Genomic DNA, 13,161 nt, shown 5'->3' on the forward strand with positions numbered 1-13,161 from the left:
GGCATTGTACTACAATTTATCGATACAACGATATATCGAATAATTGGATTTTAAACAGTTAATGCGATAAACTGCTCGATTAATGTATTATTATAGAAATGTTTCACGCCGCAACTTAATAATCAGTTTGTTCGCTGTCGGCAACTTTGAGTTTTTAATTAAAAGCCGTCAGTGTATTTAGCAGCGGGGTTACGGTAATTTTTTAGACGTACACCAATTTGGGTGTATTAGAGTTCGGCGATGGGAAAGCGGTTAATATCAAAAGTTAAAAAGGAAACGCAGAAAAACGCCAAAACAAGATTTCGGACAAAGAAAGTTTTATTTTTATTTTTTGTTATAAGCGTACAACATAGATATTATGCCAGAACAAGTTTTCACTCGGCTGATGTGCTTTGTTGGTAAAAAATGTTGGAAAAATATATTTATTTATCAATAACGGATATTATTTCATAAAAGTTTATTCTCGAGTCAATAAGTCGACGTTATAAGTTTCCATAAGCATATTGTTAATAATAAAAAAGCGTAATAAATATTTTCGAACGAGCAGCTAGTTGAAGCGTTTAATGTTAAAAATGGTAGTCAACGTAAGAAATTTACATATGAATTTACTTAATTTTCAAGAGGTTCTTTAACGACCCAAGACCATCCGCATACAACTCGTGAAAATTGCCGTCAACTCATGTATATTATTCAAATGTGAGCAAAAATTATACTTATAGATTTTAGTGTTTTTTAATTCATTCATTTTTCATATCGTGTTTGGTTTTGATAAAAAACACAAACATTTCTAGACCATTAAAATGTTTAGTCAAATTTGTTATTCTCGGTGTATTATATAAACACTATTATAATAGATAACACGTAGAGTATTTTAATGTAAAATATACAAAAACAAGAAAAATGGACAAAACCCTACCGGAATTATTAAGTCATGATGGTAAATTGACAATATATATTGTGATCCCCTAAAAAAATATGCTTTCTGTCAATTCTAATTGGTTTAGTTGGTGATAATTTATTTTAATGAACGAGGTAAACTTATCTCCAAAATATAGAATCGGTTATTAAAATTTTTTTTATATTTTATTGCCATAAGTGTATCTTAATTGCATCTATTCGCAGTTATGTAGATCCACAGAGAGAGAGAGATCCGTTATGACCTATCACAGAGAATAAATAAATGTTCTATTGTCTTTTATGTTTCACAGTGAATATTTTTCATTTTACAACATTTACGTATACGATTTAGGGACACTATTAAAGTGAACATATGGCTTATTCTTTACATTTAGTATATTCAGCTAAAATCCGTCTTCAGATTTAGGATTAATACAAACGCAGTATCTTTATAAATTGTCAAGAACAAAAGGAAATAAACGATGTAAAAATGTTATTCCTACTAGCTAGTTCACGAGGCAGTAAGGCACTTAAGAATTTGTCAAGTACTAATATTCATGTTGTTTAAATTCCATCAAGTGCCTATATATTATTATAAATTTATTCTACAAAGGAAGATTTTTTTTTTTTATGAATGTGAATTGTATTGACGTATTATGCCTTATATTTATTTGACGAATTGTATAGAAACATCATTTTTCACGGTTCGCAGATACCAATAATTATTATAATAAAATCATGAAAACATAATGTGAAAAGAGATCAGATAACCTATCTATTTCGATGGTAGTTAAGTTGTAAAAAATTACTTTTGAATTATTGCCAAAACATTGAGTTAGGTACTATAGGTACTGACTGTAACACAAAAGCGTCAGTACACAGTACGTACGCATAAATTATTTTTGAAACGGATGTAAAATAGCATACAATTATAAGAATGTGTACAGTGTGTACATACAATGTACATGTATATAATTTTATATTTCGGAGAATTAATTCTCTCTGAAGTATTTATATTTTGAACGGGCGATAAGCCTGTAGCTGTTTGCATTATACAGAAGTTGTTTTAAAGAGTATAACGCCTTCAAAATAGTAGATGGACTGTAATATGAGTAATAAAAAACTGATGAAATGACAAGTTCAATTCTCAATTCATTTGTTATAAGCGGTATATAACTTATTCAAGTAAATATGCTATTTACTATAGTAAATTTATTGAAAAAAACGTAAAACTACAATGATATTTGAAATTCTTGATAAAAAAAACAAATTCTTCTTCAACGATTTTTATTCGTTTCACATACATGATTTGTATGTATACTTGGTATATATGAGAACCATTGATATACATCCCGAATAATCGTTAAACAATTTAATTTAAATAAAGGACAACATTTTGCGCTTATTCTGAAATAATATACTCTTTAATTGCTTAATATCAAGATTCAATCTTCTCGTTGGGTCTTGAGCATTTATAATATTTATTTTTTAATATTCAAACTACTTTTAACTATAACAAAATTAAAAATTAAATACACTTATAATATAGTAAATATACTAACGAGTATTTTTAATTTACTTACAATGCATTTTTAGTATGGTAAGTAGATATAAACTAAAGTATAATAAATAATAAATTAATAAAAAAATAATCTCAATAGGCATTTATTCAAAACATTCTGTTTTGAATTAAAGCGGTAGGTAGTGAAAATGTTTGTTATTCATTTCGTCGGATAATAATGGAACAGGAAATATTTCGAATCGTTTTTATTTCATAAACTGTTTTGAATAGTTTTAATCGTATTTCGAAATACACAGACGTAAAGTATTTGTGTTCTACTGTAAGGACCAAACAATGATTACAGTGTCTGAACAATTGATAGATTTATTATAGTTCTTTGTTTCGCATCAGATAAACATGTCTTCTTTTAAACAAAACAGTTTCTGCAAATAACAGACCACTGAATCGTTTTTAAAAATGGTTAAATAAGAAGTATTATTTTGCTGTTATCATGCAACAAGAATAAATCGAGAATGATTAACTAAGCGTTTTTGTATTTTATCATAAAAAGTATACATAAAAATATATTTATAAGTATATATTTTGATTTTTAAATTTATATTTGTGATCTTACGTTTAACCATAAGATATATGGAGGGTAAATAAATTTTCTTAATTTTTATATTATTATTAACATTTTTTTTTTATCTATTATACTGTGTGCATAATAAAAAAATGGCGATTGTAAACTTTCCTGATGCTAAACTCTCCCCGTGGTAAACTCTCACGGGTCTACTTCTGTACTACCTGACGGAAACATATACACTTTCCCGGGTCTTTATTAATTTAATAAAAATCAAAAAATAAATCTAATATAAATTTAAGTTCCATTTAAAAATAGTCAATCATATAATAATAATAATAATAAAATGAATTTCAAGAACTATGGAACCCCATTGAGTTATTTATTTCATTCATGCGAATGCTACGTACAATAATTACTTTTAAAAATAATAATTTGTTGAGTACGTAATGTTTTATGTATATGTAAAAAATATGTATATTGTATTGGTCGATTTTTTGATTTACAGAAAAAATAGTTAACTCGGGATGTTTACTTTTAGCGAGCATTTCAAATATCTACAGTTATTCGTTATTGAAAACACCAACAAACCAAAATTGATTTTGTCAAATATTGGATTTGCGTATAACTTCTTGTTTTCTTATTTTTTTTTTTGTTTTTTTCCGATTATAAAAAAGTAATGTGAATTTTTTACCTCAACCCTCTTTAAAGTATAAAATACATACAATTTTTTATCTAAAATATTTTTCAAAGTTAAAATATAATAATTTTAACGACTACTTATACTACTCATATACATACAAAAAAAACACATTTACACATCATTGTAAAATTAAAACATTTATCACTCCAATCAGAATCTAAAATAGAGTTACATTCGTTTATAAAAATAAAAATATAAGTTAAATTTTGAGTAAAATAGCCGTAGAAACTCGCAATGAACAGTCTTAAATAATATCGTAATGTTATAAATATATTATTTGTACTCACGGATCTGAAAAATCCGTTTATGTTGCGTGGGTGAACGTCGACGATAATGTTGAAAATATGTTTATCTTTAATTTCTCTCATCACTTGCCTATGCGTGTGCTGATCCACTTGTCGAACATAAAAGTCAATTTTTGACATTTTCATTAGATTCTGTACCAGCAGTAAACCTATAAGTAAAACGTATTATTCGACAGCTTAGATTTTAGTTTCGAAAAATAAAACCCCGAAGCGTATCGAACACGGTATAAAAGCGAACCTTTTTGCCAGGTCGTTAATCAAACTGTGTTTTTAATAAAGAACAACAATCGAAACGTAACACCCCTTGCCCACATTGTTTTGACGTGAAATCGCAATAACATCCGTGTAGTCAATTCGCGATCGACGTCCATCACACCCACTCGTTCTGTGTCTACTACTACAGTTTTCATTTTCCTTACCTTCTTCGTCGTCGTACACGATCGCGATTTTCGTCCAGTTCAGGAAATTGATAAGGTCCCTGAAAGCTTGTCCGAGGTGCTCACGTGCAGGAAACATGTCCGTGACGAAGTGCCGTCTGTTCAAGTCCGTGACGCGGTCCGCAATGGTCAGCAGTAGTGGCATGCTGACAGACTCGCAGATGGACACTATGTGACTGGCCAAGTGACTGTCGGATGGCCCGAATATCGCGTGTATGCCACTCTCCAATAGACGGCAAACTGTATCAAAAAAAAAAAAAAAAAATTCACGAAAACGGACATTATATCAATAGGTTACATTATTATCATCGTCGATATAACAATATGTACATGTATTATTTGCAGAGGTTAGTGGGTAGGCACGCGTTTGATTACATAACCCGATAGTTGCAGAATCGTGAACTGAGGGTCTTTCAATTCCCATGGCTATATCTGAGTATTTACCTTTATTACGATACCCACCACAATGATGGATGTAGAAGTGTATACGCACGAGTACGTTATATCGCGTTCGCGGAATATACGCGTGCTTAGGTGTGTCATTTTCAAAAATATGATCATGTCGAGCGCGCGTTTAAAGGATTAATTATATATTAACCCGTACGTGCGGTTTGTAGAGCGCTGATGACTTAATTTCGCATATTTTACGATCCACTAAGGCTGTCAGAGCCGTGGATAAAACAACGAATACCTAAGTTCTTTTTCGATTTGGAGCAGGACCATGGTTTAGAAACTTACTGCCACATTGTATTGCAAGTTTGCGTATAAATGTGAGCTACGTTTTTTTGGCCAAAAGAAAACTTTTAAAAAAAAAAATACACTACCGTTTAAAAAACGGACATTAAAAGTTGGTGAATGACGTTTACGTCTGAGACAGATAAAAGTAAGTAGACGTATCCATGAATGATAATATGTTTTTTATTTAAACGTTAGGATATTGGATTCAACCGAGAGTTTTTAAGTTGAAATGAAACCATGAAATAAATTAAACTAAACTTGATTTAATTTATTTTCTCAAATTTCTAGTATATCTTACGTTACAATTGTTTGGCTATTATCCTAAACGCATTCAATTAAAATAACACGAGTCGTAAATGAGTAAATAAAAAAAAATCGTAAAAATAAAGAATGAGATGACTTTACTAGGTTATGCTGTATAATAGTTATTTCCATGAATTTATTGTGCGATTTTTTTTCAGCTTTTATCTTTTATAGTATTTTAACCTCGAGTTTATTTTAAAACATCAATATAATAAATTTACATACCAACAAGGAATGTTTTTCTGTACTGAATTTTGTCAAAGTGAATTGATTTGAAATTTACTTTTTTTTAAGCTTTAAATACAACATAATATCGACCGTACATAACACGCATACGCGCCGGTTCATCATATTACGTAAATATAGACACCACACTGGCATTTTGAATTTGTAAACCTTTTTTGGGATTTGTCCGGGTCGAAGTTTTAAATCAGTGAAAAACGTGGAGAGCATTGTAATCGCCCAATCGGCCAATTCTTTTTTGCCGACATTATGAAGGTTCAAACTACTGCTGAATTTTTTGAAGAAATTTATGGCAAAGTTCTCTAGACTTATTTGTCCTTTCGACGTGCGTTGTTCTGAAAACTAGATTGCTTTATTTTATTCTTTTAGGGATACAATTCAATTTGTATTTCCTAACTGGATGACATATACAAAAACAAGGGGTACACAATTTATTGATTTTAACTTAAGTATACGTTCTAAATATCCTCATCAGATATCTGTTATTTCTAAACAGTTAAGAATCGCAAATATAAAACAAAAATTTAGTAGGATATTATATTATTATCATTTTGGTATTATTCAATAAATTAATAAAAGTGATTTTATTTAGATTTTACAGTCTTGTATATTTAGTTAATTAAACGTTTACCTATGATGTAAATAAATATTTACATTATACGTGATGTATATTTCTACAAATACTAAAAATCACTTTTATTTATTCAAATAAAAAAAAATGTATATGTAGTACTACTGTTATAGACATTAAAATGAGCTTATTTGAAATACAAATAATAGCTAACACTTAAAATACGAAATATGTTAACTTTTTGTTGTTGTTTATTTTGAAAGTATATTACTATTTTCAACTTATAATTTTTGTTTCAAATGGGAAGTATAAATTTAGATGTCAAATTTGAAATTATTAAGTTATAACTTAATTTTTGGTGTTTTTTGAAAGAAAAAAATGAGTAATGTATGATAATTACGGAAATACCAATTGAAAGTAAAAAAGTAGTTATGAAGTCTTGCACTATCAAAGTTATATTCTCATGTTCTCCACAGCTGAAGTTACTTAATAATTTATTACATGTTTGTACAGTTTTCAACAATACATTTTAAATAAAAAAAGTCATATTTTTTATCTTCTTTATTTTATCACTAGATTTATTGACTTTTCTCTCTTAAATTTGTATGTTTATTTTTATTAACTAAAGAAATGCGTTTTTATATCAGAAAATACTAAGATATATTTAAAGTATAATTTGGCTTTTTTATTCAAAAGATACATTTCGTTGTAAATGATATCATAATTTATTATTAATGAGGTAGATAATATAGATAATTTATTATATATATATATATATTAATAATGTAGCCATGTTATAGGTTCGGGAATAATTTTTTTCGGGATTTATAAACAGTATTAAACACAATAATTTTGTTTCCATCATAATATAATTTTAGTATAGTGAATACCATTTTAACGATTCGTGATAATAATTTAGTAAAAAAATAAAATTAGACGACTTAACAGGTTAAATAAGTGTTTTACTATGCAAAAATAATATTCTATATTCACACTCAACTGCGCAAGATAAAAGTGTTGGAACCGTTTAATGCTGATTTTAATCAGAACTTTTAACCTTAACCTCCACTCTTAATTTATATTTTTAAAAACGGGAACAGAAACCAGAACATTTAATGAAATAATTTATTACTATTACCAGATCCATAAAAACAAATAAAAGATAATACATATTACTTATATTTTTCGTATAGAGTTTCAACAGTTGCAAATGTTGAGTCTTACATATTACAAATTACCTATACTAATAATTTTGTACAAATTGTTCGTGTTTTTTGAGTTGATCGCACACATGCGTTGTTATCACACTCTTGCCGTATTTGATATGCATAACACTAAATCACAAGGACGAAAATATCACAATTCGTTATCTGATTTGATTCGTTGAACTGATATAGACATCATTGAAATCAGTATAGTGATGCCGTAAACAGCACTAGCGACCGAACAAGTAGACAAGTGGTAATAGATTTTCGCAAATAAAAATCGAAAAAAAAAATTAACAAGTAAATAATAATTATTATGTGGGTCCTTGCAGTTGACTATTAGATGTGTGTATATGTGACCGTGTCCAGCGCACTGATACAGAGAGAAATTGGACGGTTTCCAACGACGGGATTATTACTGGCAACAGTCGGGACATTAAACATGGCTTTTAACGGTCGTCCCCGTTCACGGCTTGCGAAAATCGGCCGGAACCATTTTCGCCCGACTTAACAGTTTTTCGCCGTCGTTTTCTCCTTCGAAGTATTAGATTCTATAAGCTGTAATTTTTTTGCGTCAGGCCACTGCCGGTCGCACATAAAACCCGATTGTTTCCGCACGACGGGAGTACGCGCGGGACTATATTAAATGTATATGTCTCACGCACTTTTTCATGAACGTTGTAGTTTTTATAATAATCAGATCGGCTGTAGCATGTTGCAGTATACTCGATATTATGGTCAAAGGAGAAGAAGTCGAAGAAGAAGAAGAAGAAGAAGAAGATGAAGGAGAGAACTTAAGGAAGAGTACGTTATAGCATTTCGGTGTATATATATATATATATAATTATAATAGGTTGACGCGCAATTGAATCTGAGTCGTCTAAATTGATGACGATAGTCGACGTTTTCGGACGTGATCGACGGAATAGATTAATTATTGTTGGAGAATTCACCTGACATACAATATAAATTTTTTTTAAAAATAAAATGGAAATGGAATTTTTCTTCCAATTTCAGGGATTTTGACATCCGTATATAATCCTATACCTTGAGCTTGTAGCATTGTCTAATCAACTTTTTGTGCACGCAGTTGGGTATTATTAATTCCATTTAGTTCAAATAAATAACATATTATTCACCAATTCACCAGTGAAATGTCACTTAGTTTGTAATTATGACCGAATAATATGGGAAATTAGTGCGTTTGAAAAAATTCAAAAAATAAATAAAAAACGGTTTGTGATAAAATTGCACCCGTGAATAAAATCTTAATGACGGCTGACGGACACGCAAATCCAGGTGTCTGAAATTGTTCTTATTTAGTTTTCTGTAAACTGACAAAAAAAACATCTATAAAATAAAATATTTACATAGAACTTTGAGTGTAAAAAGATTTACGGGCATAAAATAAGTGTGTGTGCTTGGAAGAAAGAACTTTCGCTCACAACATTTGTATTGACGACGACGTTGTTGATTGACAGTAACGAGATTTAAAAAAAAGTAAATCATTAAAACAGTTATCAAAGATGTTGCAGTTGTTTTTCATCTTGAAAAATGTTTATTTTGATTACTGTTACGTTTAGTACGGTTATTATTTTTTTCTTTTTGTTCGTTGATATAATAAAATATTAAGTATATTAATGATATTTATACTAATTTATTTTAATTGCACGTAAACAGTATTACGTTTATGAAAAATAAAATAAAAACATTTAAAATCTGTTTAATTAATTAACTTGACGAATAAACAGTTAATAACATTTGTATTTATATTTAACATCATGTCATGGGAGTATTTTAATTCCAAGCGCATGCTTGAGCATTTTTTTTTTTATAAATAAATAGAGAAAAACAAAAATTCATAAACAATAAGTTTCATAATATTGTTTGTGGTTAGTTGAGTTTCAAGGTTTTTATTTCAACAATTTTTAAACACAATACTAATAATAATATTCTGACGATTAGATATACATAAAATAGATATACAATATAATATTAATACTCATAATAAACATATAATAGAAAATTGAAAAATGTTCTTAGAAAAATGTATTGACATATTAATTAGAAAGTTTTTCACGGGCTAAATTATAAATTATTAATAAATATTCCTAGTATTTTGGTAAATGTAACACTTTGATGATGACTAATGAGTAAATTCAAAGTAAATACCCATACCATTTTATTTGTATTTAAAAAAATATAATAAGTTGACAATCGTTTTAAGCTTAGACACGATGATGACTTAAACTCGTTTAAAATGTATTAGTTTATAGAATGTAATTATTAATTATTTTCAAATTAAAAATCTAAAACTATAAATTTTTTAATTTTTAATTTTAGTTAATAATAACATTTTTAAGAACCCACAATAATTTGAATGAGAGTATTGTTTAAAAACAATATTAAAAGTATGATCAAATTCATCTTAAACTTCGAAATGTGTTTTATTTCATAGAGTATTTGTTACCCATAGTCTTGGTCATAGAATTATGACGACGATTTATTATAAACCTTCAAAGTATAAGGTACACTACGGTGACCTATACTAATAGCTCGCACATGGAAATTGTGTATAATGTATGAGACAAGTTGGGTGATTCGAAAATTACCTACCTATTAGACTATGCCACTAAATTTTATAAAGAAATGTATGTGGGTGGGGGGTGTAATGTCAACGGGGTAACTTGTTAATGGGTCTCTACTGTTTGTTTGAATAGTTATTGTCGATCTGCTGCGAATATGTATAAGTTTTTAATAAATATAAGAAATGAACGTTAAGCCCCTGCAGCGGGTGTGATGCTCAAAATCCGCCAAGTAATCAAATTACGGTGCCAAAGTGACAGAGGGATTTTTTCCCTCGACATGCCAACATTTATTATTATTGCCGTCACCCTGGATCATTGTTTTTGTTGGTCCTGAGAGATTTGAGGTTTGAAAGCCAATGTTTGAGTTAACACGTGAAAAAGGGGAAAGGTTAAATAGCAACCGACTCGGAGAGGAAATACATACACGACACACACACACACACACACATATTTATATATATATATATATAAATAGGAACACTGCATACGTTCTTAAGGGAACCACAGCAGTATAAATTAATTTTTCGGTAAAAGTTTTCGAACGACGTGGGTTAGATGAAGTCAAAAATAAGGGCGCAAGAAGACAAAGGCTTATATATGTTTTATATTTGGTACAAAAACGAAAGAAAATACTTATCTCGGTAGAGCGTTTTTATTGTAGTCATTATATTGTTGTACGTTCCTTGAATCCTTAACTATAGTCTAGTTTTTACACGCGTGAAAATAATAATATGTGTTTTTTTCCTTCCGTTTGAATTCCGTAAAATTTATTCTCCGGCCGAATGTGAACTCGTATACCGTTGTATGGGTACAAAATGTGACACTGAGATCGTTATTACAAAATATCGTAAATAACAAAAACACGTATTAATTTCAATATAAAAGTTTAGTTAGTTTTTACGTCTACGCCGAGTGAGTTTTCGTGAATCTGAGACCTTTAATATATATATCAATATCATAAATATAAATTTTAAATTCGTTTCTTTGATATAGTGTTTCGGATAGAAAGATCCGTAGTTCACATTTCGTGAATATTAAGTGACGTTACAAGAACTGGGAGTTTACCGAGTAAAAAATATTGGATCGTCGGATGACTATTATAAGTGTCGATTGGCGGCCTGAAAAACATAATTTAATTGTTATAATTGAAATTTCTGTGTTCATCATAATATTATGTTTAGGGGTAGAACTGCACCTTATATAGATGGTAGATTATTATGCATACGTTGATGATAGTTACAACGCGGCGTATTGAAATTAATTCTAAACCTTAACGGGTACGTGTAAATTTCTTAAAAAGCATTATCGTTTTTATTACGTAAAATAGCGTAGTTTATATCCGAAGACGTTTCATCTTTTCATTATATCTGTTCATCACTCATTGATGATTAGACATACAGTCTGCTAAAGCGCTATGCTTAAAAAAATGGGTTGATGTACCTAAGCCATTGACGCGTTTGATCTGATATAATCGTTATTGCGATAAAGGGTCGTTTGTGTTAATGTCCCAAGCGGCGTTGTTATAATAATGTGAACTAATATTCGTATTTCTATACAGATGATAACCTGTGTAAGCGTTTAGTCACTGATTTCAGCTAGTTATAGCAGTTTAGTAAACCGACCGGGTTCACGAGTTTTTTTTTTTTAACATTTAAACGCAATCGATTTCTCAGTAAAAAATTAAAATAACTTTAACCCATTGTTTGGAACGAATATCGATGTCACTTTGCTATTTTTTCTTAGGTCCGTATCATATTCACCCGTGAAAAGTCGTCTATCTCAAACTCGTATAATGTTTTCTCACCATCCAATTATATTTCGGCGGTTAGGTTGTTGATATAGAGAAATGCCAGTGTAATATCCTGTTAAACATATATTATAAATATTTTTTTTAAATTTGGACCATATATATATTATATGCTTTTGTAACTAAACAGGTAAATGTAGTCAATACCATTGCAGATATTTATTATTTTGATTTTTTGATTCCACGTATCAAAATGATCAGCTATTCATTATTTGTGATCGTTTTAAAATACACTATGGCTGGTTAACGGATGAACAGATTGTTATTTTTATGATGAACATTATGCATGGTTATGAAATACAAACAATACTTTTAAATATAATACATAGAAAAGACTTATTATCATTGTTTTTCATATCAACATACGATTTTTCTATAATTATTTGACGATAGGAAGGGATAAATGATTGAACAAAGTCAATCATTTTCTAAATAATGAATATATATTACTTCAATTGAATTGTAACGTACACGCATATCGGGTTCAATTGTGTTTCGTTATGCATAAATATAAAATTGTTATTTTGTTGACATTTTAACATTCATTATTATTTTTTAATATATGTATGTGTACAATGTACATATGCCAACTGTGAGTATAATTACTACTGCATATTATATATTATTCGTGTTCTAATTCTTTTTCATTAATAATATACATTTTGTCTAGCAAAAAGTTTTTATTGTGTATAAAATTTATATAATTTTCACAATAGTTAATTTGACAGTAGTTATTTTTTATAAATTTGACAGTACATTCATACGATTTACGAAGATTCCATCGGCGTCTCCAGAGGGAGGGGATAAGACAGGGCACTTGTCTCCCTGGAATTTTAAATTTGTTTTCTCAAGTATTATTTATTACGCGTCAATTTAGTAGACACAGAATACTTTAATTGTTGATAAATAGTATACAACTCTCTTTACTAATAATTGGATTATTGCATCTTATCGTAGTTTGAGTACTCTGTTTAATAATAATACCTAATTTTAATAATGCAATGTAATAATGACGAAACATAATAATGTACTAGAAATAAAATGTATAAAAAATATTCATTTATTTTTTAAACAAATATTGCCCCTCCTCACCATAGAAAAATTTCTAAGGACGCCCATGAAGGTTTTTAAGACTTCAAGTGTCACATATCATATACTATCGTTAAAATTATTAAGATGTAAAAATTTAATTATTATAATTATTATTGAAAAGGAAGAATATACTAGTTATTACTTGTGTTCAATAAATAGTTACCTAATTATAATTATTTCTCAATGAA

The 13,161-nt window shown here is 28.9% G+C and overlaps 1 protein-coding gene across 1 annotated transcript in view; it reads right to left on the reverse strand.

The window, feature by feature from the left end:
- Positions 1-13,161, reverse strand: part of LOC132923268 (glutamate receptor ionotropic, kainate 2-like) — a 154,572-nt gene that overhangs the window by 34,922 nt on the left and 106,489 nt on the right. Inside the window, exons 3-4 of the mRNA XM_060987143.1 lie at positions 4,409-4,666; positions 3,972-4,138 (exon numbers count right to left, since the gene is read on the reverse strand). Coding sequence (XP_060843126.1) covers positions 3,972-4,138; positions 4,409-4,666 — 425 coding nt within the window. The remainder of the gene's footprint in view (positions 1-3,971; positions 4,139-4,408; positions 4,667-13,161) is intronic.

Source organism: Rhopalosiphum padi, chromosome 1 (genome assembly GCF_020882245.1).
Source record: "Rhopalosiphum padi isolate XX-2018 chromosome 1, ASM2088224v1, whole genome shotgun sequence".
NCBI classification, from domain to species: domain Eukaryota; kingdom Metazoa; phylum Arthropoda; class Insecta; order Hemiptera; family Aphididae; genus Rhopalosiphum; species Rhopalosiphum padi.